The sequence below is a fragment of the Suillus clintonianus genome, assembly GCF_016758775.1.
Source record: "Suillus clintonianus strain FC179 chromosome Unknown DEU56scaffold_48, whole genome shotgun sequence".
NCBI classification, from domain to species: domain Eukaryota; kingdom Fungi; phylum Basidiomycota; class Agaricomycetes; order Boletales; family Suillaceae; genus Suillus; species Suillus clintonianus.
The window spans coordinates 18,197-45,640 of record NW_024539272.1 but is presented as its reverse complement, the minus strand read 5'-3'; the positions used below and the strand labels follow the sequence as shown (position 1 = coordinate 45,640).

Here is a 27,444-nt window from a genome sequence, read left to right as displayed (position 1 = left end):
GTTTTCTCCGACACGAAAAGGGCCCGAAGGAGATGAGTAAGATGGAGAAGCGAGTCAGTGAGCAGTTGCATGTAGATGCCGCTGATGTGCTGAGGTGATACCGGAATGACTAGCAATTGCAGGGATGATCGATTGTGGGTAGGACATGGTTTTGCTGAGCAATAGGAGATGTTGATGATGTCACCTCCGTTGAACCGGGATTCGGGAATTGTTCGTAATCATTGTAATCATTGTGTCAGCGCGGCGTTTCATTTAGCATAAAAGGGTCTCTGCATGCTCAACAACTGCAATACTCAAGTCTCAAGTTCTTCATTCCAGAACAATGTCGACACGAATTCCTCTTCTTTATGTCAGTATGAATCTTCAACGTGTCAACTGCCTTCTAATTTGTTACACTTAGGGTGCTGCTCAGTTCGGTGTACCTGGTCCACAGTCCATCGGAGCACGGATCAACACCATCGAAGATGCACAAAAGATCATAGACGTGTTCGCCAGCCATGGCCACAAACAGATTGATACATCTCGTATTTACGGCGGTGGGACGTCAGAGGAGGTACGAGCGAATTCTCTGAAACCTTCGTCGTCGCTCAATAGCACCATCGCAGTTCGTCGGCCAACTCGATCTGAAAGGTTGTACAGTGGATACAAAGTGCGTATTTTCACTCCAATTCGCTCGTGAGGCTTATCCTCTCATATTTGCCGTTATGTGTAGGGTCTATCCAAATGCGCCCGGGGATCTTGCGCAGGACAAAATTCGGGCATCGTTAGAAACTTCTATCAAGGCGCTGGGGAAGACGAAGATCGAAACGTTCTATCTGCACGCACCGGACAGGAGTGTCCCGATTGAAGATACTCTTCGGGCCATCAACAAACTGCACTCCGAAGGTCTCTTGTGAGTCTTTAAGTAATGAGTGCTTGACTCTGCCGGATGATTTAATTTCTGGACAGTGAGGAGTTTGGGGTTTCGAACTATAACGCTTGGGAGGTCTGTCTATATTTTTTGACATTATATTGCATATCTTATTGTGCCTCCTTTCTAATCAGGTGGCTGAGATGGTTAGCATAGCGGAAACCAATGGATGGGTCAGACCGACTGTATATCAAGGCCTCTATAATGCACTCGAACGAAGAGCTGAAACAGAGTGAGTCGACGATGGGACGCTCACTCCACTTGTCTTAACATAGCGCCAGGTTGTTCTCCTGCCTCCGGCATTATGGAATACGGTTCTATGCGTATAGTCCACTAGCGTATGTTGTTCCCCATCCTATCGTTCATGGTATCCATTCATGACAACTTCTACAGGAGCGGTTTACTTGCTGGGAAAATTCTCGCAGAAGCGGACATGCAAACTGGTAGATGGGATCCCAATGTATCTCCTCTAGCAGGATTTCTGCGCGCGAAATATTCCCTTCTCATTCCTATTTTGCGAGAATTGAAGGGTGTGCTTGTGAGTCTATGAGTATCACTGCGTGGGTGATGCCTAGTTCATGACCTCGAATATCAGGACAAGCAGGGAATTCCTCTTTCTGAAGCTGCTTATCGCTGGCTTCAACACCACAGCAAGTTGCAGCCTGGTGATGGCATCATTATTGGTGCCAGTAACGTCGACCAACTCGAGAACAATCTGAAGGAAAAGTGGGTAACTTTTGATAGTGATGACCATTGTCTGACCACATCACATTGTTTCTAGCGAGGGTGGACCACTTTCTGACGATGTCGTCAAGTTGCTGGAGGATGCATGGGGCCAAGCCAAAGGTGTTGCACCGCACTACGCGTTTTGAGTCCTATCCAGTTGGAACTGTATTATGTCTATCACGCAGAACTTGAAGCAATTCGCGTAACTCCCATCTACTTGAGCTGTAATGCATATTGTACTCTACAATTCATCGCGTCGGCCGAAGGCGAGCTGATTGCGTGTAATTATCAGAAACAAAATGACCATACAAGTACCCTACCGGCATGACAGGTTGAAGGTGGAATCAGATGATGAGGTTGAGGATGATCCATCGGATCCAAGGTGAACTGATGCAAAGTACCGAGCAACATACCATGGACCCCTCTGCTGTGGGACTTATTTGGTAGTCTATTGTTGATAATCGTGCAGGACAGATGTACGGCCCTGCATGGCGTTCCAATGCATTCTTGGGTGTCTTGGCAGAAGTACAGAAGCGGCAAGATGCAGGAGAGAAGCTGTCGAATACTGGTGACTGGAGTCTTGGTGTGTAATATAATTTGATGTTTGCACATACCTACAATGTTTGTGCCGTGATTTGGGCGCCGAAGTATTTCGGACTCCAGGGTAATTACATAACACCCGGGGCACTCATCACTCTCAACTCTTCCTTGTATGCTTTCCTGCGTACCTCGTTTCTTTCTAATCGCTTCATGCCGTCCTTCCATATCACATCGGGGTTATCGATATTTAGGAGATGTTTGTATACATATCATGCCTCTAAATCGAGTTGTCGTCATTCGTCTTTAAGGGTCTGGACAAGGCAAACTATCCTCATACCACCGTGACAACGCTGGCATGGCTCCATAATACATGTTGTGAGTGATTTTGACACACATTAACATCGAGGCGCTGGTGGCTATGCGTCATGAAAATTTATGCAACATATTCAAGTTGCCTCAAAATGCGCCGATCATCATGGTACTACGAGTCCAGCCAACGTTCAATTTTTCACGATTAAGCTGGCTCTTAGTCAACTTGCGTGTGTTTCTGGTACAGTACTGCGGCTTTGAGTCTGGCGTTCGTGTTGAGAAAGAGCTTTGCGTGAGTGACTGTCAGAAAATTACGGTGCCAGTGTACAGACCAATTGATCTGAGTCATAGTGCGAGAATGGGATTCTTTTATTATTATTAGTGGTGAGTACCCACAGATTAGACTACTTCTTCGTGTGTTGTTTCAGCCTTGCGTGCCCTCGCTGTGCAGGACTCTTGGAAAACTTTGATTGGCAGGTGCATGATGTATGCAGTTTCTCCCTCCACATTCTGAGGAAGTCTTTATCTAGGAGCCCCTACGTGCGGTGCTCTGCTTACATCGATCTATACCTGGTGGATACCCGCCGTGTTCTCTGGGGTGAGTTGACAGTGGCTGTCGTTTTTCTCTTCAAGTCGACTCTGCTTAATTGCATCACAGATCGTTGCACTAGCTGGCAGCATGTTGTGTATTATCATGCAGTTAATATTATCGAGACTCGAGAAGCAGATCGAACTCGGCCGAGGGGCTCGCAATCCAGATATAGCGAGCAAGGCCTGAGCAGGTTGGGATGAGATCGGGAGACGTGCCATACACCATGATGTAGAAGTATTGAACAAGTCTATTGAAGATATGGTACAGTCATCTGTGTGCATATATCTACATTTATCTATCAGGAGCTAAGTCGTGACGTTCACATGAAGAATCATTACAGCCGTGTTGATATGCCGAGCAAGAATTCGTTACACTTGCATACTTTTTTCCTCCGTAGGACTGGAAGCAACAGTTGTGTCGCCATCCGAGATCTGTGCTTCAGCCTCAAGAATCTTGCGAGAGACCTTACTACGAGCGCGGATCTTTGAACCATAGAAGAAAAGGACCTGTATGAAAAATTGAAACCTCTGAGCATTGATCGTCATGTACGCCATTTTACCCACCCATGGAGTTGGTGCCATCACCACGGAAAGCAGCGCCCAGAGCGTCAGTCCCCACTTATATGTCATACCAGCGAACATTTGCTGTGTGAAGAGCGGGACGACCAACCCCATTAAATTTCCTTTTGTTCTCCAGTTCAGCAGAAGAAATACGCATAAAGTGCAGACTCACGAGCTAAGCTCTGCCCTGCTTGGGCCGAGGAGGCATATGGACCGTAGCTAGGTTTATCCGTCAAATATTTCCAGGAAAGGTGAGTCGGAACGCATACCAGTCTGCGAGGTACAAAAATGAAACTTGGTATATTATGAAGGTGCCAGACATGAAAGCCTGCGAATTCGACTAATCAGGAACTTGAACGATTTGGAGAAACGTATCTGCGACGTACAGTCAGTCCAATCAGAGGGACTATCCATGGAATGTTAGGTGATGCTGTCCACGCGTAGATGAACATTGAAACGGGCAGGACAAGAGCAGCGACGCATGGCATGTATAATCGTGCTTCTTGGCCTTTTGTCGCAAAGTGTTTTCTGCGTCGCATAAGCCACAATGAATGTCATGTGCTGATTTTTCTTACTGGTACAAGGTTTCCTGATACATATTCACCGTAAAACCTATGATAGCTCCGACACTGTTAAGATGAAAGATCATATGTCAGGTGTGGTGCATATATGTGATTGGATGACTTTCCTTTGACACAGGAGTACGAGTCCTGTCTTGCCCACGCTGAAGTTGTAGACGGATTGGAACTCCGGGGTGACGGATCTTTCGTGCAATACACTTCAGTGACGGACTTCTATCCAGGTGCCAATACCACTTACTCGAACAAGCAGTACACGACCCCCCAAACGAAGCCGACCCAGAGCTGCCATCAAATAACATTAGCTGCCATTGATCCCACGCAACGATAGTCACTGACACTAAAACTCTGCACAATAGGTTCAGTCGAAAGTAGATCTAGGGTTGTATGGTCAGGAGAAACTGCGGAAACGATTGCTTTGCGTACACAATGGCCGTGTACATGACGTCTTAATCAGAGATGCCATGCTTGGTTTGTCAATTTCAGCGCTGGATCGATACCTGGGGTCACCGGTCATCTTTCTGGTGTCCTTCGCGATGCGGGTAAGAACAATGGTTGGACGGGTTTCATCCATCGCCAAGATGACGCCGAGTGCAAACGCCCCCGTGAACCTGATAAGAAAATTTAAAAAGAGCCTAAAGACATGTAGTTTTGTGGACACACATAACATGCACCCATTGCACCCACCGCCATCCGAGGTCTGGACTGGAAGCAATGAGCCCCCCAAACGCTGACCCGAGGCCGAAAGAGAATATCGATGAGAATGCAAACAGAGACATCGGTATTCCACGTCTGGAACATTGTCAATGAAGAAGTTACCACAAGTATCCTGCCTTACTCATGTGGTTGCCATATATCAGCGATGCTACCTCCGATCAAGGACGCGCCAGTTGAGCCAAATACTCCTTGTAGTGCACGCGACACAACCACGGTTTGTATATTTGGTGCCCTGTCATTGATGAGCGCCTGTTTGTTGCAACAATTACATAACGACTCACAATGCATTCGTAACTTCAGCGAGCATAAATAAAACAGATGACATGATGTAAACGGGCCGTCTGCCACACTCCTGAGATGTAGATGTGGTTATCGTCAATTACATTAAACTGATCAGTTCTTACCTCGGCGAACGAGGAAGAAATCAACGGGACAATCCCAAAACCTATTGCGTACAAGCTCAGTCCCAAAGTCGCCTGAAGTCGAGTACAATTTAGGTCCTGCATCATCGACTCATAGCTCATCGAATATGATGATGATGCGGCCCCTGTTGAAGATATTAGATAGAAGAGCACCGACACTTAAAATCGAGGTCACCTGTGATTCCAGCGAATGCACAACACATCAGCGTAATGGCCCACTTCCGTGCATAAGAGAAGTTTTTTGGGTCGCGTGGGTCGCCTTCATCAAATTTAATCTGCTCGATGTTAAAACTCATCGATGTAGAAAAGAACTGTGACAATAACTTACAAGAAACAAATCTTGCTTCTGTGAAACATGAGTTATACACGAGGGCGAGCTGATGCGTTTACTGGTGTCGTCCATTGTCATCAGAACTTGCTCTCTCTATCAAAAGTTGAATGGGCTTTTAACTGTCGACCAGGCAGGATCGATAAGAGTAATAAAAACGTCAGGGCAACAGGGTCTTTCCGTATTGTGGACCGGGATGCCTCACCTATTACACCATCAAGCCCATGATTTATGCCAAGTAATATCAGCATCCTTCCTCGCCTATAATGAGAATGTCACAGGAATGTATTTGATCTTCGTCTCCGAGAGGCGAGATCGGCTCTGATCGAGTATAGACTTTCGGCCGACAAACTTGAAGTCAATAGGAATAGGAGCAATGTAACCGAGAACTACAGTGGTGCAGGAGTCCCTTTAGAAAGCGTGAGCCTGACACCACAATTCATGACATCGTTAATCCTTACATGTTTGCTATAGATTTCTGCCCTCTGGACGTTTTATAAGTTGGAGGGATTCTGGCCAGGTGATGCTCATGCGTAGCGGGGATTAGCAAGGGTAGGACAGGATGCCGTCAGGTTGCATTCATACGTATGAATAGTGGCACCTGCAGATCTACTATATCCTTGTCGGTTGTGCGGAGGAGCGCGATGAATGGGGCAAGTATGATGCCCAGAACAAAAAGTATTCTTGTCGATTCTACCGATTGAGTCGCGGTAATTATGATCGACCCTGGCACAGATTTTGGAATTTGACACCTTGGTCGTCATTATAAACGCTATCAGTCGCCTATCCCGATTGCTACTAGGTAATGAAAAAGAGTCATGGGGTTCATTGCAAGGGAAGATTTCTGATAAGGAAAGTGTGCTTACGCTTTAAAAACATGCGGCTAGATAAAATTGAATCATGTAAATCGAGAAAAGCCGATTCAGGGGTTTTCGGGCCCGCTGCATACGTGTAAGCTTCAGATCCATGTCACTGTACACGTAAAACGAACAGCGGCCCGATAATCAAAGTTCTATTATGTAGACGCGACAGCCACTGTGCAAAGGGCGCATTGATCTATCAGAGGAGAAATGTATGGCGTAGAGAAGATATTACCTGAGAAGTCCACTTCGTCAAGTGTTGGTCGCGATTATTGGCCTTGACCTCATAGTAGAGTTCTAGAGGGTTACCTAGATAATTACATCGCCGCAGGGGCATTAGCAAGCTATCTTTGACGATAAATAATACCTGACGGCATGATAACAACTATTAGGGACTTTGAAGGTTTGGGCAGTCAATTGTTCGGTCCGTGGAGTTGACAGCGCGCTCGAAGAAAAGAAGATAAAAATAACCAGCTGCAGGTTCACTGGTAACGCATACATAATAATTTGTCGCACTGGGAGCGAACATTGACAACTTACCTAAGGAACATGGTGAAATCCAGGAAACCACTAACCCCAATACCGCAAGAGTATATGGGAGCATCCCATGCAGGAGGATAATATAATTAAATACCTCAACAGACCAACGCGAAAGGAAGTGCGAAACCACGCCGCAACTACATCACAGTGTTCTAGAGCACAAATGCTGCACAGGTATGGTGTTCCATTCACCACGACTAGAGTAGATGGATATTATCGCCTTCCTTCACCACACTGAACACAAGAAGTAAATCTGCACTTACCTCATGACTCGTGACTCATGAGAGCACATAGCTAGTGGCCAGGAACTTATTTTTTATTGTAGGATATGCCGGTGTTCTATGCATGAGTGTATAAAGGTGACCATCAGCCGCGGCTGGAGAGGTCGAGGCGGTCTGCGAGGGCAACGCCACATGTCTCGAAAATCTTACACCTCATTTTATGGTGAGCTTGGAGGGTTAGTCATCGTCATCTAAATCAGCACAGAACACCACACGTACTAGTGACAGGACTTGCAGAGATGTGACTGCGGTCGCGAGAAACTTGAGATGTTGTACCACCACCTGGCATACCGTAGTGATTCGGGGCAGAGCCGCGTACTTACGGTATTGGATGTTTGCGCCCGTTGACTAGCGCCGTGAAAATATTACTATATATGGACATGCAGAACACGTTAGGTCATGTGAGCCATATGTGCTTGAGTGAGTTTATCTTATCTTCAAGCTTCAAGACTTCAAGCTATCTTGCCGGATGAAGTCGAAGTTCGTGGATTCTGGATATATCTCGGCTTTGTCTCCCTTATTTCGTCTCGGCGCTGACCTAAAAATTAGGATTTGTGTCGCGTTTTGCTTACTCGGACCAAGAATTGATTCAATCACCCAATGTCGACTACTTAGTGGAAGTACTATGACCCCGACTCCGATAGTGACTCATTTTCGTTATATCATAGGCCTGCGCCGTGTGATAACCCTCTCTTTCCCAGTTGGTGAGTGCTTTATATATGGAAAGAAGTTTTCCGAGCTGTCTGTCGGCCACAAATCAATTGGTTCCATATGGACACCAATGATCAGCTGGTCTGTGCTTCTACTTCAAGCTTTGGTAGTTCACAGCCTTCAAAAACTCTATCATGGAGTCTTCGGAATGTAATTATGGCATGCCCACGAAGGGTGTCCGACCATCAGCAACCACACGATATTGTCCGAGAACATGTGAACAGTCATGTCCGTCATATTGGCATTCTGACTAGGCCAACATTTCGAAGCTATGATCGATTGTGGAGTGTTGGGTATGACAATATTGACTTTTGGGAAAGATTAAATTTAAACTTGCGAATTTCGATACGCTGCATCACTGACCACAGTGTAAAACACAAATGTCTGGCGTGTTTAAGGCTGTTGACAATTATCTTCGGAAGGTGCGTGCATATACATATACTACATATATTGGGGGAAGTCGTGACGTTCACATAAAGGGTCATTACAGTTGTTATATTCCAAGCAAAACTTCGTTACACTTTCATACTTCTTTCCTCAGTGGGGCTGGAAACAACAGTTTTGTCGCCGTCTGATTGTTGTTCTTCAGCCTCGAGAATTTTGCGAGAGATTTTACTATGCGAGCGGATCTTGGAACCATGGAAAATAAGGACCTGCATGAAAAAGTGGGAACCTCTAAGACTTCGCCATCAATCACAATGTATGCAAAGTTACCCACCCATGGAATTGGTGCCATCAACACGGATAGCAGCGCCCAGAGTGTCAGTCCCCACTTATATGTCATACCAGCAAACATCTGCTGTGTGAAAAGCGGGAAGATCAATGCCATTAAATTTCCTTTTGTTCTCTAGTTCAGCAGAAGAAACAAGCATAAAGTCCAGACTCACGAGCCAAGCTCTGCCCTGCTTGGGCCGAGGAGGTATATGGACCGTAGCTAGGTTATCCGTCAAACATTTGTAGGACAGATGTCGAGACACATACCAGTCGGCAAGATATAAAAATGCAACTTGGAATATTACGAAGACAGCGGACATAAACGCCTGGAAATTCATGAAATCACCAACTTCAAACACTGTCAAGAAACCGACGTACAGTCAATGCAATCAGAGGTACTATCCAATGAATCTTAGGCGATGCCGTCCATGCGTAGATGAACATTGAAGCGGGCAGGACAATAGCGGCGACACACGCCATGTATAGCCGTGCTTCTTGGCCCTTTGTCGGAAAGTGTTTTCTGGATAGCATGAGTCACGACGAATGTCTCGCACTGACTCTCTTACCGGTACAAGTTTTCCTGATACATATTCGCTATCAACCCGATGATGGCTCCGACACTGTTCAGACGAGAGATCAGATACGGTGCACATATGCAATAAAATGACTTTCCTCTGACACAAGAATACAAATCCTGTCTCGCTGACGCTGAAGTTGTAGACAGACTGAAACTCCGTGGTGGCGGACCTTTTGTTTGATTCATTTTGGCGACTGACTTATATCCATGAGTCAATAGCACTTACTCGAGCAAGCAGTACACGACCCCCCAAGTGAAGCCACTCCAAAGCTGCCATTAAATAATGTCAACCGCTATCGAAAGTACACATCGATGGTCACTGACACTGAAGCTCTGCACAATTGGTTCAGTCAAGAGTAGATCTGGAGTTGTATGGTTAGGAAAAACTCGGCAGACGATTGGTTTGCGTACACAACGGTCGTGTACACGACGTCTTAATCAGAGATGCCAAGCTTGGTTTGTCAATTTCAGCGCTGGATCGATATCTGGGGTCACCGGTCATCTTTCTGGTGTCCTTCGCGATGCGGGTAAGAACAATGGATGAACGGGTTTCGCTCATCACCAGGATGACGTCAAGAACATATGCCCCAGAGATCCTGAGAAGAATATTCAAAGAGATACTAAAACATAGTTTTTTTGACACACATGACATGCACCCATTGCACCCACCGCCAACCGAGATGTGGACTAGAAGCAATGAGCCCCCCAAACACTGACCCGAGGCCGAAAGAGAATATCGATGAGAATGCAAACAGAGACATCGGCAATCCGCGTCTGGAACATTTGTCAACAAGAGAATTACCGCAAGTATCCTTCCTTACTCATGTGGCTGCCATATATCAGCTATGCTACCTCCGACTAATGATGCGCCAGTAGAGCCAAAGACTCCTTGTAGAGTACGTGCCACAATCACGGTTTGTATGTTTGGTGCCCTGTCAGTAATGAGCGCCCATTTGTTGTAACGCTTACACGACAACTTACAATGCGTTCATAACTTCAGCGAGCATAAAGAATACGGATGACACGATGTAAAGGGGTCGTCTGCCGGTTTCCTGAAATGTGGATGCCGGTCAATGTTCAACGACAGCAAATAGCTAAGTTCTTACCTCACTGAATGACGAGGAAATCAATGGGACAATCCCGAAACCTATCACGTACATGCTCAGTCCTACGGTCGCCTGAAGTTGAGTACAATTTAAGTCTTGCATCATCGACTCATAACTGATCGAGTAAGATGACGCTGATGACGCTGTTGCAAATATTAAATAGAATGTCATCAACACTAAAAATCGAAGTCACCTGTGATTCCAGCGAACGCACAACATGTTAACGTGATGGCCCACTTGCGCGCGTTAGAAAAGTTTTGTGGGTCGCGTGTGTCCCCTTCGTCAAATTTAACCTGGCCAATGTAAACCTCCTTGTATACGAAATGGAGCGTGACAATGACTTACGAGTATCGACTCTTGCTCCTGTGGAACATGAGTAATACATGAGGGTGAGCTGATGCGTTTACTGGTATCGTCCATTATCATCAGAACTTGATCTTTCGCTACCAAAAGCTGGATGCGCTTTTAAACGCTGATCAGGGAGAATTGATAAGATTGACAAGCAATCCGGGTATCAGGGTATTCCCCTGTAGTGGACCGGGATGGCTCACCCATTAAACCATGTGCATGAGTAATACCACCATCCTTTCTCACCTATAACAAGAACGTCACAGGAGACCTTTCATCTTCGTCTCGGGGAGGCGATGTCAAGAATAGACTTTCGGCCGACACTCTCAATAGGAGTAGGTTTAGCGGAACCGAGAACGACACAAGTGGGGGAATCCCTGCGGAAAGGGTGAGCACCAGAACAACACATCCATGACATCATCAATCCCTGCATTATTGCTATCCATTTCCCCCTCTGGACATCTCACAAGGAGGAGGGATCCCGGCTCAGTTATGATGACCGGAAAGGGTGAGGGAACGGTACATGGTGAGTGGGTTTATGTGCTTGGCGTGTTCTGTAGCACGATAAATGGGGAAAATATGATGGACCCTGCTAAGTAGAAGACAACGAGATTTCGTTATAGTGGAATTTGTCAGCTCAGTTGTCAACATATGCGATTTGTCAAAGCCATTGTTGGCATCACAATCGCTGCTAGATAGTAAAAGGAGTCATGGGGTCATTGCAAGGGAAGATTCTGATAGGAAAAGGCATCACTTACGCTTGAAAATGCATCCGTGCGACTAGACTAAAATGAATCATGTTCCGAGTCAGTCTCCAGAACAGCTCGGGGCTCAGGGGTTTTCGGACCGCTGCGTACGTGTAAGCTTCATGTCCATGTCACTATAAACGTAAAACGAATGATGGCCCGATGATAACAGGATGAGTGGCGTAGAGTCTCGCCGCCAATCTGCGTGAATTCCGATGGCCCAATGATCCTATTGGAGGGGAGATTTACCTCGTGGACGAGAAGACACGGCCTGAAAAGTCCACTTTTATATATCGGATGGTAAGTATTGATAGCATTGACGGGAACTCATAGCTGCGATGCCAAGAGCAGAGTCTAAGCGGAAATAAAAACGCACGACTACTGGTGATTAGATGACCAGGGCTGATGCGATAATCATTCAGCTGAAAAATCAATCATTGGACTCGGAGAAGCTGAACTGCAATACCTCTGCGGTGGCTCTGGAGTTTAGCGACGAAACTGGCAGAGTTATGCCTTCGTTATCATCTAGACAAACTGCACGCTTAGCGCTCAACCGCGTCCGGACTGTCTTCACCAAAGCGACTGAAATGATATAAAGAAAGTTGACTCCTTGGACAATGGACATGTTCAACCAGTGAGTCACCAAACAGGCTGAGGTTGAAAGCTTCGGACCAAATAGACGCGTCGCGTCCGCCGCGGCTCAGTGTTTCTCACGTGCCGCTTGCGGCCTGTCTCTGTTTACACTGCGACACCACCGTGACCGGTGCACCACTCACTGTGCCTTGTCTAGCTGTTGGCGCACTGATTTGATATAGACACAGGACCAAGTACGGAGCAGTACACGACAACATATGATTCGCAAAAAGTTGAGCTACCTTTCAGATCATGTCGAATCAGATGACGTGAGTACTAGGATCCAATTTCAGGTGATCTTCATTGACACCTACACTCGCAGATGGAAGACATTCTTGAGATGACGATCATGGACCAACGTCATGGTGCACCTGTTAATGTTGCAAATCCACCCAAGTCCGCGAAGACGCCGTCGTATCTTCAAAAACATGATGTCAACACTCGATTGTCTTCTCTAGAGGTTGAAATACAAGGGATAGATGAGCAGATAAAAAAGTTGACTGCTTTACGGGTGACCTTGATCGCTGAAAAGGATGACCTCACTCGAGAACGCAACCGTTTTAACCACGTGCAACCGTCAATGGGGCTCAATAACGCTGTCCAGACCAAGGGAAAGAGCAAAGCAGCTACAGTCGACTACACTGTTAGCTTCGACTGGTCAACACAGTTGCAGTTGACAATGAAGAAAGTCTTCAATATCGGTGACTTTCGACTGTGCCAGAAAGGGTTAGTGCGGTGCCCGACCTGCTTCCTGAATCTCAACAGACCAATAATAGCGTCTGCAATGCTAATATGGATGGCCGAGATATTGTGTGTGTCATGCCCACCGGTAGGGTAATATATGATGCTGCTTCACGTTGCTAATGTGCTGTTACAGGAGGTGGCAAGTCGTTAACCTATCAACTTCCTGCCCTCCTGACGCCAGGGTGTACACTGGTGATATCTCCCCTCATTTCCCTGATGACAGATCAGATTCTACATCTGAGAGAGTCGGGAGGTATGTCCGCTTCTATCTGAATTTTCAACTCTTCAATACTGAGGTCCTTCCAGTGGAAGCTGTGATGTTGACAGGAGGAACTCCACGTCCCCTACTCAATGAGATTCAGCAAAGACTAACATCCATGGCATCATCTCGGGTGCATGGACAACAAGGTCGGGACATTAAATTATGTTATGTCACGGTAATTCAGCAGCCGAAATTTGATCTTCTGCTGATTTATGTTGCAGCCAGAGAAAATAGCTAAAAGCAAGACGTTTATGTCTCTTCTGCGCAAGCTTGTGGAAGGTGGAAAACTTGGTAGGTTCCGAGCCCGTCACCGTGAAATCTTATGATTAGTTTGCACAAGCTCGGATCGTTATCGATGAAGCTCACTGCGCATCTCAAATGGGTCACGATTTTCGGTACGATCTTCACCTCTCGAGGAATAAAAGCATCTCACCGATCGCGCATCAGCCCAGACTACAGAAAACTGAGCGTCCTTCGCCAGTTCTTTCCTCATGTACCCATTCTCGCATTGTCTGCAACCTGCCCCCCGAGAGTCCTCCAAGACATTCTCAAGATTCTCAAAATGAAACCGGTAGTAGATGGTAAAGGTGTGTATATTTTTGAATGAGCGGACAGCTAAACTAACATGACATTGCACACAGCTGCCCCACCAGATGGGACAGTGTATTTTTCTGCGCCTCTGTACCGCAAAAATCTGCATTACACTGTCGTCCCAAAACCATCTTCGGCAAAAGAACTCATTGCGACAATGTCGGAGTACATTTTGCAGAATCACAGAGATGATAGTGGCATCATATATTGCCTCGCGAAGAAGGTATTCTAGTCCAAGGCATCGCGGCATTGAGTTCACATTGTTGAAGGATGCAGAATCGGTTGCTGAAAGCATCCAAGCGCTGAGCAACGGCCGCATTAAAACGGGCGTCTACCATGCGAATGTCGAGGATGGACAGAAAGAAAAGCTACACATGCAGTGGAGGGAAGGGAAAGTTCAGGTGGTCTGTGCTACAATAGGTCCGCTTCGTGTGTCACATCACATGGAATTCGGGCCCTGATGAAATTCGGGGTAGCTTTCGGCCTAGGGATTGACAAGGGCAATGTTCGATTCGTACTCCACCATACGGTCCGTGTTCCACTTCAGGTGTTTTTCATGGTTATGTTGCTAAAATGGCATCTAAGATATCGGTTCGTAAAATCTCAAAGCAGTGTTCTGCGTATCCACTGAGTGCTTACCATTTCACAGAAGTCTCTTGACGGGTACTATCAGGAGTCGGGACGTGCTGGGCGAGATGGCCGAGATGCAGACTGCGTATTGTACTATCGTCCACAGGATGCTACTCGCCAGGCTTCCATTACGTGCAGTGACCAGGATGGCGTGGTGAAATGTGAGCCATCTCTACATTTGAATATGAACTTTCACATTAGACTTTCCTGCCTCCCCCGTAGTGCATGACATCTTACGTTTCGCGCAAGATATGCGAGAATGCCGCAAGATCTTATTTGCAAAGTAAGCCTAACTCGTGCTAGTATCTGTCTCCTCACAAGTATGCTTGGTGATTCTTATAGGTACTTTTCGGCGTCATCCGATCTTTCTATGGCCTCATGGACCACGAACGAATCAGATGCAATGGACCGATGTGGCCATTGCGATAACTGCACGAGGCCACCCGATAGCGTGGAACACAAGGATGCCACAGTTGAAGCGTGGCAGATTCTAAAGATACTTGAAGCTGTAGAGGGCAGTGGCGGGCGGTTGACCATTGCTGGCCTCAGTGACTTGGCGCGCGGTCTGGGTGGTGGTTCATTCGAAACCGGTGGCGGCGGAAAACGCCGAAGCGCTAAAGAGAAGATACAGATTGATTATGATTCCGTGGCTGGCGGCAAAGTGGGGCTGTCAAAGGACGTGAGTTCCTGTTTGCTATGGCGAGTTTGATCGGACCTGAGATATTGTGAAAGGACATGGAGTCGCTAATTGTGCAGATGCTTGTGTTGCGGTACCTCGAGGAGGCCTTTTCATCGACGGCATACACTGTGAATGTTTACGTCGCACTCGGTAATCAAGCGCTCCGGCTCACCCGCTTCACTCGTGAAGATATCGTCAACGGAGGCGGGCCTAGAATCCAGTGCTCCTTCAGGAGATATGGGCGCAAAGCAAAGAGCAAAAAGGCTGCTATCGACAGGCAATCTCCTGGTATTCTGGATCCCCAAGAAGACACCGGTGCTGGCCCATCGCGAATTCGAAAACCAGCCCCACCAAGGAAGAAAAGGCTTTATGAAGACATCTCAGACCCTGACGAACCTGATGGAGAGGATTTTACGACCCAGATGAGAATGATTGATGCCGAGGAGTCAGATGTTGACGATGATGACGGTTCGGACTGGGCTTACTCACTTAGACCCCCTCACCCGTCCAAGAAACGGCGAAAGAGTGAAGACAAGGTGAAGGGAATTCCTGCCAGATTGAATAGAGGGACGAGTGGGGATGAACATGAAGTCATATCTCTTTCGTCAGACTAATGTACAAACATGCAAGCATGTAACTTATCATCATCATAATATTTGCTAGAGACAATATACCAGCTCCGATAAAACGTGGCGGAGAGCACCTGAACGAATAATCATCAAAAGTGAAAAGCTGATCGGAAAGAGCTTTGAAGAGTGTCCGTGTTAGAAAACGAAGTGGAGTGGCGGACTCATGGCACATCGGATTGTCACTCGTCGTCAGATGTCGGCGAGGAGGGGACAGCGGTGAGGTAACCAGCGATGATACCATCCTGACTCTTATAATTTGTTGGCTTCAATACAGAGCGCAGGGGAGGTTTGGGTACCAAACGATGGCCGATGTCAATGCGAGTTCCTTCCTCATTCTGCCACCCATTTCCGGGCTCCGGATAGCCCTCAAGATCAGGAGGGTATGCCTCTCCTGGTGCTGGTGCCCGGTAGGAACCATCATTTCGCCAGAGCTGGTCTCTAAAAACTGCGGGTCAGCCTTCATACACGTCAACGAAGTGCGACAAACCCTCTGCGATTAAACCACCCCTTCCTTCTCTGATTCGGGAAAATAGGAGATGGACATATCAAGTCATCGCACCACCGTACAGATCGTGCAACCATAGCGGGGCATACCGGCCGCTGTGGCAAGACCTGTGCGTGGTCGCCATCAAAATTTCGGCGATGTGGTACGCTAGGTGGGCGATAAATTGGTTCAGTGTCCAACACGGGTCCCTGTACAGGAGGGTACTCGTAATGACCACCAGGGACCAAGTCCAAGCCCGGAGGCGGTGGGATAGTAATGGAGAGGTTCCCCTTGAGGGACGATGAGCGCGACAGCTGCATGCCCACGTTTCCTCTCCCTTGCTGATCCGCTGGTGGAGTCGGGAATGGTATGCGTTCACCATGCTTGAGTGATGTCGAGTGCTGGCGGGTGTCATATGACATAATAGAGCGTTCGCTCGCCAAGAGAATGCTGTCCTTACGTACTCTGGCGCTCACTGGGGGCGTAGGGAGTGGACGTGAAGGATAAGGGGCATAGTTCCCCTTATTGGCAGTCCCAGATGATGTTCTAGTCGGGGGACTCGCTTCACCACATGAAGGGCATGAATGTCCTTGTGGGAAAGAGGCCATACCCCTGGGGTGGTACGAAGGAGGTGAACGTGAACGAGCTTGTTCAGGGCTTGGCGAGGCAGCTCTGATCTGAAGCATTCGTGTGTTTGGAGGGCTATCGGTGACACTGCTGCTCGATGAGCCGGAGGAGATCTGCGTGTTGACCGAGAATATGGAGTCGCATTCACTTGTTACGTCAGAAGGCGAGTAGGGGTACTCAGCCTTGGACGATATTGAGCGCTCATAAATGTATGTGTCGGGCACAGGTCCGGCATGAATGGCATATCTCCCCGAGCCATGCCTGTACTCGTGCGACCGCTTAGAAAAGCCAGGCTCCTCGGGCGGAGGAGCCTTTAATAGCTTCCTCGTGGGTTCCTGCTGGCGAGGAACGTGTCCGGACTGTTGTCTGGACTGGGAGTCCGCCCGTGCCATAGGGCGGTAGTCTAAGTCCACTTTCGCTGCATGTGGACGTGCAGACATCGTCGGGGCCTTGAAGACCTGGAGAGAGAAGCCCGACGGAACCGGGAGGAAATAATTCTACAAAGCACAGCCTGATCAGCGTGAGGCACACGGTTAATAAACGCATTTCGCACTTTGGCTGCTCCACTACGGGAGCCTGAGGGAGGTCGGACAGCGGGATTGAAAGAGGAAGCAAACATTGTGAGCGGGTGAGGCTCTTACATGGGTGATTTGTGAACGCAGCTTTTAAGCTAGAGGAACACATAAGAGGACCATTGGCGAGGGTGTCCATGAGGCACTAGGTACACGAGTCAAACAGGTTGTAAAACACGCGGCCTGATGCGTACGCGAGAAATGAGATCCAGTTTACCTATGGACGATGGGCACTTAAATACATAGTGTGAGTGTAAGCATATACAGGCTGGCTAGTGATTGAGCGGCAGTCTGGCCAACAGCAAAGCAGGTTCAAGCATCCTAGACGCTCGTACCAACATGGAAATACACAAACGTGTGGTGCGCTTGGAGCCAATCCATCCTCTCATGATCATGCATTGCTCCGGAGCTTGAGAATACGCAAACCTTATTATTATGATTCCAGTGCCAGGGTTTAGACCAGCGTTTCGGGGAGTTGATCGTCATTTTCAGTAAAGCGTGTCTTTGAAGTAAGACGTCAAACTGATCATTAATATGACTGGAGAAATGACTATATTAGGGAGACGAAGCGAAGGAGGAGACATACTTGAATCTGCGGAGGGACTTCGGGCCTGGAAGCGTCGATCAAGTGAATGCTCCCGAGCTTCTCCATGGTTCTCGCCGTCTTCACTATTCACCAGAACCTGGCAGAACCATCCCAGGGTCAAAGGGCGACATTGCCGACAAATCAGAGCGACTACGCGAGCATCTCGCTAAATCTCTTCGCGATCGAATAAATGAGCCAGCATCGCAGAGTGCCGATCGAGATGGCTCAGAATGCAAGCTAACGCGATAGAAGACTAACACAATGAAATTATCAATAGAAAGCCTCTGAAAACTGCCCACACCTCGTATCCCACATATTGTATCGGGGCAAGACGGAAGCATGGTAGACGAAGGCGTTCAGCCTTGGGCATGTTCGATGCACAGCGACACAGTTATCCGCTGACTACGGAGTGCAAGGGTGACGCGAGGCAGTATAAATCCCGTGAATGATAACACAGTGATTTTCAGGAGATTTATCCCAACTACACCGATAGGTGCCATACGACCCAAGTTCCCGAGGAAAGCATGTTGTGTGAAGTGTAATGGCAAGTACAGCATCATCCTCCATGAGTCGGAAGTATTCTCGAACATACGCAAGCTAGGGAAGCAGCGTCTACGTCTATGGATGTAATTCTGAATCCTCCGAGGCGCGGGTGGTCAGGTCGAAGAGTGCAAATACTCTGAAGTAGTAACCATAAGGGCAAGAATTCAGTATTAACTGTTATATATATATATGGTAAATAAAGGACTAAGTTTAGCAGACTTTTGACAAAAACTGCGGACAAGTTTTCGTGGATATTGACACGTCTTGAAGCTTGAAGGGCTTGACCCAAACATTCGCCATGAAGCTTAAAGAAATCTCCAGGACGTCCACTTTTGCATGGTCACCGACCGCGTCGCTCCCTCTCATTGCGACCGGCTCCGTTGCTGGCGCGCTTGATGAGTCTTTCTCAAACGAATCTCAGCTCGAGATATGGCAACCGGATTTCATGGACAAGAACGAATATGATCTCGGAGGAGATGGGTTGCCTGCCCCAAAGGGCGCGGTCACCGACAGCTCAAGGTGAGTGTGCTAGTCGCGTGTAACAATAGAAGTCCCTGAAAATGATCATCATAGGTTCAACCGTCTTGCATGGGGTCAAGTGCATAGAGACCGCTCGCGCGGTGTCATTGCAGCCGGTATGGAAAACGGCGAACTTGCCCTGTGGGACCCAGCAAAAATCGTTGTTAACGCCGAGTACGTACAACTTTCTACGAGGTTTCATCAGCTGACTTTCGTGCCCAGCGTCTCTGAATCTCTGATCCTTCGCAATACCAGCCATACTGGTCCCGTCCGTGGCCTTGATTTCAACCCCATACAGACAAACCTTCTGTCTTCTGGTGCCATCAACGGCGAGGTGCGCAGACTCTTCTGCAAATCGCAAATCATTCTCCCCCTAACACATTTGTCGTCATAGGTTTATATCTGGGATCTCAATGACCCGTCGAAGCCATACTCTCCTACGCCAGGCACGCGGAGCACAAAGCTTGATGAGATCACGTCTGTTGCTTGGAACCAACAGGTGCAATACGTGCTTGCGGGCGCTAGCAGTACTGGATATACTGTAGTATGGGATCTGCGAGGGAAACGTGAGGTGGTCGCCCTCGCTTACGGTGGTGGTGCGGGCACGCTTGCAGGCCAAAGTGGTGTTGGTAGTGGAATGGCCGTCGGTGGCAGACGCGGCATGAGTGCAATTGCGTGGCACCCTGACAATGTAAGCGCTCGCAATTTAAATTGTAACGCCACGGAGCTAACTGGGGTTTCAATACAGGCAACTCGCCTTGTTACCGCTTCCGAGGATGACCTGTCTCCCGTAATTATGGTTTGGGATCTTCGCAATGCACGCGCACCTGAAAAGGTAAGCTTTTAATTTACTAACTCATCCATTGCCAATGCCCCCCGTGTTTTTGTTCCTAGATCCTCACGGGGCACGAGAAGGGTGTTCTGTCGCTCTCGTGGTGCAAACATGATGCAGACCTCTTGCTTTCGTGCGGAAAGGACAACCGCGCCCTCTGTTGGAACCCGCAGACATCTGAGATCATCGGCGAGGTATGGATTGATTTATTGAAGTCTAATGTCCTAACTCGTCTTTAAACAGCTTCCTTCAGCGGGTAACTGGGCTTTCCAAGTGGAATGGTGCCCACGAAATCCTGATCTCTTGGCTACCGCTTTCTTCGATGGCACGGTTGGGATCCACTCTATCCAGTCCACGAATGATGCTACAGTTCTCCCTGTGACCCCCAGACCTGATGGCGAAGATGTGTTTGGCGTGCCAGGCTACTCCCGTACCACGGCTCCGACACTCAGTCTCAAACAACCTCCCAAGTGGCTCCGCCGCCCATCTTCCTGTTCGTTTGGGTTCGGGGGGCAGCTCGTAAGCGTGAGCAACCTTCCTGCAGCCTCAGGGAAGAACCAGAGTAGCGTCGTGCACATCCGAAAAGTTATTGCAGAGACAGATATTGTCGACCGAGCGCGGAAGTTACAACAAGCCGTGGATACTGATACCTTGAGCGCATTCGCAGAAGAGCGGGTTAGCTTGGAGAAAGCCGGTGAAGACGGCTGGAAGGCCCTTCTGAGTTTGTTCCGTGCGAATTCGAGGGACGAACTTGTCACCCTGTTGGGCTACTCTAAAGAGGAGGTTAAGGAGAGGGTCGAGGAAGCAGTTGCGAAGCTGAAGGAGAGTGCATCAGTCAACACATCCAGCTACAGCGTAGATGGGGCTGGCGCGGACGCTGCGAAACCTCACGAGCCAGTGGTGTCCTTCGCAGAACCAGAAGCACAATACGATGGCAGTGAAGAGGATTTGTCGACAATGGGTGCTGAAAAGACCCCCTCGGAGGTGAGCGCTAGCGTTGCATCCGACGCCGTCCAGGTCACAGACGGTGAATCCACGACTACTGCTCCGAGTCTCTTTGGTGATGAAGGTGCCCTTGGTACACCCCAGATGGATGCGGGTGCTGACTTCTTTAGCACAATTGGCGGTGCATCCGAACTCGAGGTGCCTCATCATAACTACGGTCTCGATTCAAGCGTCGCTGCTACCATTGGGTCCGGCCCTTCAAGTGTAGCAAGCGAGAATCTGAAGAACAACACGTTCAGGATCTACCCCTCTGACGAGAGTGAAACGGATGGGCTGGTGACGAAAGCACTGGTGCTTGGCGACTTCGAGTCCGCTGTTTCCTTGTGTCTCTCTTCCGAACGTTACGCGGACGCTATCTTGCTCGCGATCAAGGGTGGTGAAGACCTTCTTCAACGCACCCAGAAGGCTTACTTCGAACGACGCACCACCTCATATCCCTATCTTCGTTTATTCCAGAGCATCGTCACCAATGATCTCTCGGATATCGTACAAAACGCCGATCTTCAAGAATGGCAGGAGATATTTGTGGTGTTGTGCACCTTCGCCACCCAAGAGGAGTTCTCGAACCTCGCGGAGCAACTCGGGAGCAGACTGGAATTCCAGAGCAGTCTGATACGTGAGGGCAGTGCAGAGAACGAGGACAATGCCCTTGAGTTGAGGAAGACGGCGACTTTGACATATCTAGCCGCAGGGAGGCTGGAGAGACTCTTGAATATCTGGATCGAGGAGCTCACCGAAGAGGAGATTTTGTTATTGGATGATCAAGATCAGCTGAGCAGTTCGCGGTATGCAGCCCACGCCCATGCTCTGCACACTTTCATAGAGAAAGTGACCGTTTTCCGCGATGCTACAAAGTACGTGGACGGCGATCTGGCACAGGTATCAGGTGAAGACGCCGGTGCCAAGACGTACAAGCTCGGCGCGTTGTATGATCGATACTTTGAGTATGCGGATGTGCTCAGTGCTCAGGGTTTGGTGAAGGAGGCTGTTGCCTTTTTGAAGTTAACGCCAGCAGATTACGCAGGGTCTACATTAGACTGCGCAGGAGTCAGGGAGCGTCTGTTGATGGCTTCTGGAGAGCGCAAGGTGACCCCAGCTGCTCCTGTGGCAGGCACTAGCCGTGCTGTTGTTGCATCCGTTCCTGCGCCTACTATTCCCCCCGCACCATTTGGCCACGCGAACTACACACCAACTGTTCCTGCTCATTCATATGCACCTGTTGAACCCATCTCTCAGCCATCTGCCTATGACCCGTATGCTATTCCCGCTGCTGCCAGGCCAAATCACCTCACTTCAATTTCGCAACCAATCCAACAACTGCCACCGTCCCGTGGTCTCGTGCCTCCTTCTGGCCCGCCAAAACGCATGCTAAAAGGTTGGAACGATGCCCCCGTTATGAACGATCGTCGTGCCCCGTCTGCACTGAATCCTCTCAAGCCTCAGGCAATAGTGTCTCCCTTCCCCGATGCTCCTTCTCCCAGAATTGCGTCACCTCCTGCTCCTGCTCCTGCTCCTGGCCAGCCACACACGGGCGGACATGGTCAGAACGCTCCCCTTCCCCCTCCGCCACGGCCAGCGAGTGTGCAGAGCCGGGCTCCTCCACCCCAGGCACATCGGATGATGCACCCACCGCCTCCCTCTCAGGCTCGACCTTCCTCTGGGCCTCCTGCTCATCCACAGGGCATGCAACCTCCATCAAACCGATTAATGTCTCCTGCCCAACAGCATGCTCCTCTTCCTTCTGTTCCTGGACCATACTCGCCGTCCATGCAACCAGCTCAATTGCAGCCTCCTGGACCGTATGCGCGTGCCACTCCTCCACCTGGTTCTCAACGTGGCCCTGGGCAGCCACTCGGCCCACCTAGACCATACGCAACGCCTCCGCCTGGACAGGCCGGTCCTCCCGCACCGCCGTCAGGTCCCTATGCACCTCCTCCCGGCCAAGTTCAGCAACCACCACCAGGTCCATACGCACTCCCTCCTGGTCAAGTCCAGCAGCAACCTCATGGACTCCCACAAGGTCCACCGCGGGTGGCGCCTGCACCACATCCGCTCGCTGGACTCCCACATCAGCAGGGACCTCCTGGAATTCCATCAGCTGGAGGTGTCAGCACCACGCAGCCTCCACGTTCCCGACAAGGTCCACCCCCACCAAAATATCGTACGTATTCTCGATCAAACGCAGCAGGCACGTGGCTGACTATTGATTCTAGCCCCCGGGGACCGGGCTCATATTCCCGAGTCTGCATTGCCCATCTTCAATATCATTAACGAGCAACTCACACTGATGAAGCAGACGACGCCAGTTCGTGATTGTCTTCTGTGATTGGAGTTCTTATCTAATTATGTTCTACAGCCACAACAACGACGAATGGCCGATGACTCTGAGCGCCGAATCAATTCTCTATTTGATGCTTTGAATTGTGAAACATTGTCCAAGCCTGTGGTTGACCAGTTGCTTGTCTTGGCAAGAGGTACGTGTCTTGCATCAACGCGCTTGAGCGATTCTGAATCATGCACTGCTCGACAGCCATGGAGGCTCATGACCGAGATGCTGCGTCGTCTATCCATGTTGACCTTCTCACTCGTGGCTCGCAGACAGATGACATTGGCCTGTGGATGTCGGCGATCAAGCAGCTCATTATTCGCATGTAAAAGTTTGTCGCAAGTCTGTTTTTTACTATCCACAGGACTATTTAGATTGAATGACGTTTGGTATCGGAAAATGTTGATTTAGTAGTGTTGAGTTCCCTGGTTGGCACTGAACTGCTCTTAATGGTGATAAGTGGTATAGGCATCTTGAATTCAAGCTGGATGGTTTCTACTTCGCCAAACATCAAGAACTTTGACCTTGGAACCAAGTCATCCTTGTTGTCACGATGTCATAGTTCTTATGTAACTTAGGGCTGGGCTGGTGTGGTGCAAGCTTAAGGCTGCAAACGCGGCAGTACGTCAGATGCCCTGCGAACTCTGGTACCTTGTAATCTTAACTGTACGGATAACCCGGTTTTATTGACTGCGCGTCCCCTCTGGCCAGTACGACAAGCATTGGCTCATCACCGTCACAGATACCCAGATACCCGCAATCCAATCATCGCACAGAGATCTGACTGTATCTGACTCGGACAATTGGAACTTGTAGTGACGCAAGTCTCGCGTTTTGATAGATCTCAGCTGATAGATTTTTCAGATGTCTTTCGTTCCTCCTGAACTTGTCTTATGTATCTTAGAACATGGGTACTACACCTCGTTACGCACCCCGGACTATACGTTCCTCAAAGCTGCTGCGCTGGTGTGCAAAACGTGGTCAGGACCTGCACAAACCCTTCTCTTTCGCAGCGCAACAAAGCTTGAGCCACACAATATCCTCACATTTCATGCAGCACTACTCTCTTCGGCAAGCCAGGGGAAAGCCTTAGGTGGATGCGTACGAATCCTCGAAATTTCGATTGTGCCGGCCTCGATTTCGAATGGGGGATGCAGTCCAGATGACTTTGTGGCCCTTCTGCAAGCCTGCCCTCAGTTGTATGAGCTCGTGCTGAGCATCAACGGAATGCACGAGTTTGAGGAGGAGATACTGAAGAAGCTGGGAGATGCAGGGCGGAGACTGAAAGCGCTCACGCTGGTGAAATGTGGACTCCAATCACCCATCCTTTTCCAACTGCTCAATATATGGAATAATATCCAGTTTCTCAAAATCGGACACGAGATTGCTGCATGGCCATGGCGCACTGCTGCCACGACGCCGGTGCTACGGAGGAATACCGACCCTGCAGAGTTGGCACAACGACATGGTGCGGAGGTCTGTTTGTATGACCTTGCCTTGTCAAGGTTTCCCACCCCAGACGTTTTAACCTGGCTGCTTGAATCATCTGCCGACTCCCTCCGCATCCTAGAACTGCGAGATATACCGGGACCCGCGCAGCGAAATATTCTTTCTCTCCATGCCCCGCGACTTCGCTCCCTCCGTCTCGCGCATTACAACACCTATTCTGCTGCTCTGCTCCGCATGTGCACTGCGCTCGAAGAGCTGGTGATTTACCATGTGCCCACACATTTTCCACTAGCACCTGATCTTCCGCCCACCATCGAACACCTTTCTTTCAGAAATCCCAATCACACCTACCGCAACACGCTCCAGCCCATCATCGAAGCAGTGGACGCGCTTCCAAAACTAAAAGTCCTGACGTGTGACAAGAACGCGGAGCAACTGGTGATGGATTATGAGATATTGAAGGCAAAGTGCAGAATGAAGGGTGCAGAAGTTATCGTATCGGATATGCCATTCTGGGTGGTGGGTGTCAGATTTCATAACGATGCCTCTGTTCTGCGCTCATGTCAAAAACAGTACGAGGACCCTGTCATGGTACACCGTTTTCCTCGGACTCGTTCTGTGTCGAACTTTGACGCAATGTTTTAAATACGAGAAGGGAATTTGGGAAATTCCTGGTGCTGATTTTTTGTGGTATATGTCACAAGCTTAATCTACAATACGGGCAATATACAGTCGGAGTTCGACTTGCGAGCCTGAAACCCCTCGGCCTCAGTCTGAGTTGATTTATCTCCTCCGGCGCCGTCGCCAACGATAAGTCCCAAACCCTCGAATTCGCCTAACACCTTTCACGCAGCTTTCACATGGCGCGACTTCAACAGGTTTTGCCTCGTCTGCATCTGCAGCTTCTTCGATGCAGTCGTTACACAGGCTGACGCGGTGGCATTTGTCGCATTTGTCGATGTAGGAGCAAGAGGTGCAGAATGGCTGGTTGCAGCGCGGACAACGGATGAAGACGTCTGCCCGATCCGCACAGAGGTCGCAAGCCCACAATCTTTCGCACAGACACATCACGCCATTGGTCGCGCACTCTGGGCAGATCCGCTTAGACCAACAAAACGGACTGTTGGAGCAGGTCCGCCAGTCGGGTAGCTCGCATTCCAAGCAGCATTCAGGCTTGGGAGGGTGAGCGCCTTCGTAAGAGCCGTAGGCCATCATAAGACGGATTGTGCTCTGGCGTCCCCGTAAATAATGATTGGATTCAATGCCAACGGGACGGCCAGTACATGAAGCCATATCCTTCGCGCAGCACCAAAGTTTGCACGCAGGACACTTGTCTAGCAGCTTAGTCCCCTGATGCTTGAGGCACGTGAGACATAGCACCTCCTTTGGATGCGTGATGCATCGCGCGAGCGGGGGTTCAGAAGACCCACGACAATCACGTGACCCGCAGGATGTAACCTGGCAGCTGTCACAGTGAATAAGATCGGATGAGCATAGAGAGCATTTCCAAAAGGCTGGTGGTAGTCTACTGTCTGTGCCACCAGGAAGCTGTTGTTGTAAAACACGTTGATGGTATCTCTACAGCGCCCAATTCACATCATGATAGTAGATGAACATGAATAACACATACCTCCACTTGCAGCTGCTTCCATATCCTACGTGCAAAGTAACTCTCCGTCATTGTGTCCCATTGACGAGAGCCTACATCGGACCTCGCAAGAGCAAACTCATATATGTCCATGATGACTGGCATGAGCTCGCTAGGGACAGGGACGCAAACGTCACGCCCGGGCCATTTGTCTTTGATCTGCATGTCACGAAATACGACAGAAAAGCGATTGACATGGATGACAAGGCTTGATAGGTCTGGTGGACCTGTATTTTCTTCTGAGGATGCGTATCCGATTGTCAGTGGCTGTCTTGAAACTTCGTCGATTGTGGAGGGCTCATGTGATGGGTACAACATGTGGTAGGCAGTTTTCATGACCCGGAATACATTCATCTGCATTGGATGGACATGATGTTCCTCGTTCGGAGAGAAGATTAACCAGGTAGGCATGCAGAGCAGCAGTGGAAAGACGACAAGAACTCTTTGAGTGGACAGCGAGGAGAGGGGGTATTGCGGCCAAAATTAGTGCCACTCAGAAGGCTGTTACGTAATCGTCAGAAGTAGTATCATTGGCACGCTGGCACCGAGATAAGTACTCAGGGTACTACCATGCTCTCAGGCTATATCCTTTCTATCATTACAGCGCGATGGCGCATGGTCGGTATTACTAATATCAAACTTTGTTATTCACCAACTACTGCGCTGAGGCTGGCAGTGCACTCGGACCGTCATCAACACACTGTCACAGTGCGTTCGTTCTGACTCTGCGATGACGGATTTGATCGCCAATGCCGGCCGCACACGCTAGCAAGTGGTACAGTCACATCTCGGTTTCTTGATCGGAGCTTACTCTCCATCTTCACCTGCAGCCTTCACCGTGGCATAACGTTCTCTCGGAGCATAGCAAAGTAAGGAATATGAGTCGAGCTTACCCACGCTAACCGTGTTGCGACATGGGTGATTCAGAAACTTTCAGAAATCCATAGGACCCAATTTTCCGAAACCATACTCCGGCATCTAATCTAACTAATTAAAGCTTGCTGGCCATTTGGGAACGACTGATAGCTGCTAAATTGTTCATGCCACAGAGGCCTTTATGCCGCTCATATGCCATCACGCGGTGCAAGTTAGGAATTGTCTTATTCATGCAGGGTTTAAA

General features: G+C 49.0%; 8 protein-coding genes across 8 annotated transcripts; 4 read left to right on the top strand and 4 right to left on the bottom strand.

Moving 5' to 3' along the window:
* Nucleotides 1-322: 322 nt before the first annotated feature.
* DEU56DRAFT_738978 (NADP-dependent oxidoreductase domain-containing protein) lies at nucleotides 323-1,782 on the top strand (the record flags this gene model as incomplete). Its single annotated transcript, XM_041348693.1, has 10 exons — nucleotides 323-349; nucleotides 401-553; nucleotides 606-649; nucleotides 713-892; nucleotides 949-985; nucleotides 1,045-1,142; nucleotides 1,192-1,248; nucleotides 1,304-1,448; nucleotides 1,506-1,636; nucleotides 1,692-1,782. 10 exons carry the CDS (start codon nucleotides 323-325, stop codon nucleotides 1,780-1,782), a joined length of 963 nt encoding a protein of 320 aa, XP_041207160.1.
* A 1,540-nt stretch (nucleotides 1,783-3,322) lies between these two features.
* Nucleotides 3,323-5,894, bottom strand: DEU56DRAFT_981530 (MFS general substrate transporter). Its single transcript, XM_041359843.1, has 17 exons — nucleotides 5,888-5,894; nucleotides 5,683-5,804; nucleotides 5,530-5,629; nucleotides 5,337-5,479; nucleotides 5,214-5,284; nucleotides 5,054-5,164; nucleotides 4,879-5,007; nucleotides 4,642-4,826; nucleotides 4,555-4,592; nucleotides 4,457-4,500; nucleotides 4,326-4,400; nucleotides 4,213-4,266; nucleotides 4,024-4,165; nucleotides 3,907-3,965; nucleotides 3,810-3,856; nucleotides 3,641-3,759; nucleotides 3,323-3,583 (listed from the first exon to the last, which is right to left on the bottom strand). Exons 2-17 carry the CDS (start codon nucleotides 5,761-5,763, stop codon nucleotides 3,446-3,448), a joined length of 1,536 nt encoding a protein of 511 aa, XP_041207159.1. The 5' UTR covers nucleotides 5,764-5,804; nucleotides 5,888-5,894; the 3' UTR covers nucleotides 3,323-3,445.
* A 2,566-nt stretch (nucleotides 5,895-8,460) lies between these two features.
* On the bottom strand, nucleotides 8,461-10,936 carry DEU56DRAFT_859173 (major facilitator superfamily domain-containing protein). The gene is made up of 16 exons (XM_041355303.1): nucleotides 10,817-10,936; nucleotides 10,665-10,764; nucleotides 10,472-10,614; nucleotides 10,347-10,417; nucleotides 10,187-10,297; nucleotides 10,011-10,139; nucleotides 9,777-9,961; nucleotides 9,690-9,727; nucleotides 9,592-9,635; nucleotides 9,461-9,535; nucleotides 9,355-9,408; nucleotides 9,167-9,308; nucleotides 9,056-9,114; nucleotides 8,962-9,008; nucleotides 8,793-8,911; nucleotides 8,461-8,727 (listed from the first exon to the last, which is right to left on the bottom strand). The coding sequence occupies exons 1-16, from the start codon at nucleotides 10,895-10,897 to the stop codon at nucleotides 8,590-8,592; spliced, it is 1,536 nt and encodes a 511-aa protein (XP_041207158.1). The 5' UTR covers nucleotides 10,898-10,936; the 3' UTR covers nucleotides 8,461-8,589.
* Nucleotides 10,937-12,285: 1,349 nt separating this feature from the next.
* DEU56DRAFT_810774 (P-loop containing nucleoside triphosphate hydrolase protein) lies at nucleotides 12,286-16,084 on the top strand. Its single transcript, XM_041353528.1, has 16 exons — nucleotides 12,286-12,467; nucleotides 12,521-12,924; nucleotides 12,975-13,027; nucleotides 13,076-13,195; nucleotides 13,249-13,379; nucleotides 13,426-13,495; nucleotides 13,545-13,599; nucleotides 13,652-13,791; nucleotides 13,846-14,018; nucleotides 14,065-14,215; nucleotides 14,272-14,324; nucleotides 14,381-14,386; nucleotides 14,445-14,586; nucleotides 14,648-14,708; nucleotides 14,768-15,104; nucleotides 15,158-16,084. Exons 1-16 carry the CDS (start codon nucleotides 12,417-12,419, stop codon nucleotides 15,716-15,718), a joined length of 2,508 nt encoding a protein of 835 aa, XP_041207157.1. The 5' UTR covers nucleotides 12,286-12,416; the 3' UTR covers nucleotides 15,719-16,084.
* On the bottom strand, nucleotides 15,816-17,798 carry DEU56DRAFT_417948 (uncharacterized protein). Its single transcript, XM_041346129.1, has 4 exons — nucleotides 17,611-17,798; nucleotides 17,398-17,561; nucleotides 16,221-17,341; nucleotides 15,816-16,171 (listed from the first exon to the last, which is right to left on the bottom strand). Exons 2-4 carry the CDS (start codon nucleotides 17,461-17,463, stop codon nucleotides 15,913-15,915), a joined length of 1,446 nt encoding a protein of 481 aa, XP_041207156.1. The 5' UTR covers nucleotides 17,464-17,561; nucleotides 17,611-17,798; the 3' UTR covers nucleotides 15,816-15,912.
* A 1,007-nt stretch (nucleotides 17,799-18,805) lies between these two features.
* Nucleotides 18,806-23,719, top strand: DEU56DRAFT_810761 (uncharacterized protein). The gene is made up of 10 exons (XM_041353527.1): nucleotides 18,806-19,064; nucleotides 19,119-19,238; nucleotides 19,287-19,398; nucleotides 19,459-19,755; nucleotides 19,813-19,899; nucleotides 19,959-20,090; nucleotides 20,140-23,062; nucleotides 23,115-23,206; nucleotides 23,258-23,375; nucleotides 23,432-23,719. The coding sequence occupies exons 1-10, from the start codon at nucleotides 18,844-18,846 to the stop codon at nucleotides 23,554-23,556; spliced, it is 4,227 nt and encodes a 1,408-aa protein (XP_041207155.1). The 5' UTR covers nucleotides 18,806-18,843; the 3' UTR covers nucleotides 23,557-23,719.
* DEU56DRAFT_810758 (uncharacterized protein) lies at nucleotides 23,720-25,431 on the top strand. The gene is made up of 3 exons (XM_041353526.1): nucleotides 23,720-23,874; nucleotides 23,939-25,195; nucleotides 25,250-25,431. The coding sequence occupies exons 2-3, from the start codon at nucleotides 24,092-24,094 to the stop codon at nucleotides 25,319-25,321; spliced, it is 1,176 nt and encodes a 391-aa protein (XP_041207154.1). The 5' UTR covers nucleotides 23,720-23,874; nucleotides 23,939-24,091; the 3' UTR covers nucleotides 25,322-25,431.
* On the bottom strand, nucleotides 25,432-26,864 carry DEU56DRAFT_981524 (uncharacterized protein). Its single transcript, XM_041359842.1, has 2 exons — nucleotides 26,307-26,864; nucleotides 25,432-26,254 (listed from the first exon to the last, which is right to left on the bottom strand). The coding sequence occupies exons 1-2, from the start codon at nucleotides 26,733-26,735 to the stop codon at nucleotides 25,460-25,462; spliced, it is 1,224 nt and encodes a 407-aa protein (XP_041207153.1). The 5' UTR covers nucleotides 26,736-26,864; the 3' UTR covers nucleotides 25,432-25,459.
* Between the last annotated feature and the right edge of the window lie 580 nt (nucleotides 26,865-27,444).

Coding starts and splice junctions, on each gene's coding strand:
- DEU56DRAFT_981530 (XM_041359843.1), bottom strand. CDS start 5,763: ATGACAATGGACGACACCAGTAAACGCATCAGCTCGCCCTCGTGTATA. Junction 4,166..4,212: donor TATCAGGAAACCTTGTACCA/GTAAGAAAAATC, acceptor TATGCGACGCAG/AAAACACTTTGCGACAAAAG. Junction 3,857..3,906: donor TTTTTGTACCTCGCAGACTG/GTATGCGTTCCG, acceptor GGATAAACCTAG/CTACGGTCCATATGCCTCCT.
- DEU56DRAFT_859173 (XM_041355303.1), bottom strand. CDS start 10,897: ATGATAATGGACGATACCAGTAAACGCATCAGCTCACCCTCATGTATT. Junction 10,298..10,346: donor GCTGAAGTTATGAACGCATT/GTAAGTTGTCGT, acceptor CATTACTGACAG/GGCACCAAACATACAAACCG. Junction 8,912..8,961: donor AGCAGGGCAGAGCTTGGCTC/GTGAGTCTGGAC, acceptor AGAGAACAAAAG/GAAATTTAATGGCATTGATC.
- DEU56DRAFT_810774 (XM_041353528.1), top strand. CDS start 12,417: ATGATTCGCAAAAAGTTGAGCTACCTTTCAGATCATGTCGAATCAGAT. Junction 12,468..12,520: donor ATCATGTCGAATCAGATGAC/GTGAGTACTAGG, acceptor CTACACTCGCAG/ATGGAAGACATTCTTGAGAT. Junction 13,496..13,544: donor TGTGGAAGGTGGAAAACTTG/GTAGGTTCCGAG, acceptor AGTTTGCACAAG/CTCGGATCGTTATCGATGAA.
- DEU56DRAFT_417948 (XM_041346129.1), bottom strand. CDS start 17,463: ATGTTTGCTTCCTCTTTCAATCCCGCTGTCCGACCTCCCTCAGGCTCC. Junction 17,342..17,397: donor CCCGTAGTGGAGCAGCCAAA/GTGCGAAATGCG, acceptor TGTGCTTTGTAG/AATTATTTCCTCCCGGTTCC. Junction 16,172..16,220: donor GGGTGGTTTAATCGCAGAGG/GTTTGTCGCACT, acceptor CGCAGTTTTTAG/AGACCAGCTCTGGCGAAATG.
- DEU56DRAFT_810761 (XM_041353527.1), top strand. CDS start 18,844: ATGAAGCTTAAAGAAATCTCCAGGACGTCCACTTTTGCATGGTCACCG. Junction 19,065..19,118: donor GCGGTCACCGACAGCTCAAG/GTGAGTGTGCTA, acceptor TGATCATCATAG/GTTCAACCGTCTTGCATGGG. Junction 19,399..19,458: donor CTGGTGCCATCAACGGCGAG/GTGCGCAGACTC, acceptor TTGTCGTCATAG/GTTTATATCTGGGATCTCAA.
- DEU56DRAFT_810758 (XM_041353526.1), top strand. CDS start 24,092: ATGTCTTTCGTTCCTCCTGAACTTGTCTTATGTATCTTAGAACATGGG. Junction 25,196..25,249: donor CGGATATGCCATTCTGGGTG/GTGGGTGTCAGA, acceptor TGTCAAAAACAG/TACGAGGACCCTGTCATGGT.
- DEU56DRAFT_981524 (XM_041359842.1), bottom strand. CDS start 26,735: ATGCCTACCTGGTTAATCTTCTCTCCGAACGAGGAACATCATGTCCAT. Junction 26,255..26,306: donor GGAAGCAGCTGCAAGTGGAG/GTATGTGTTATT, acceptor TGGGCGCTGTAG/AGATACCATCAACGTGTTTT.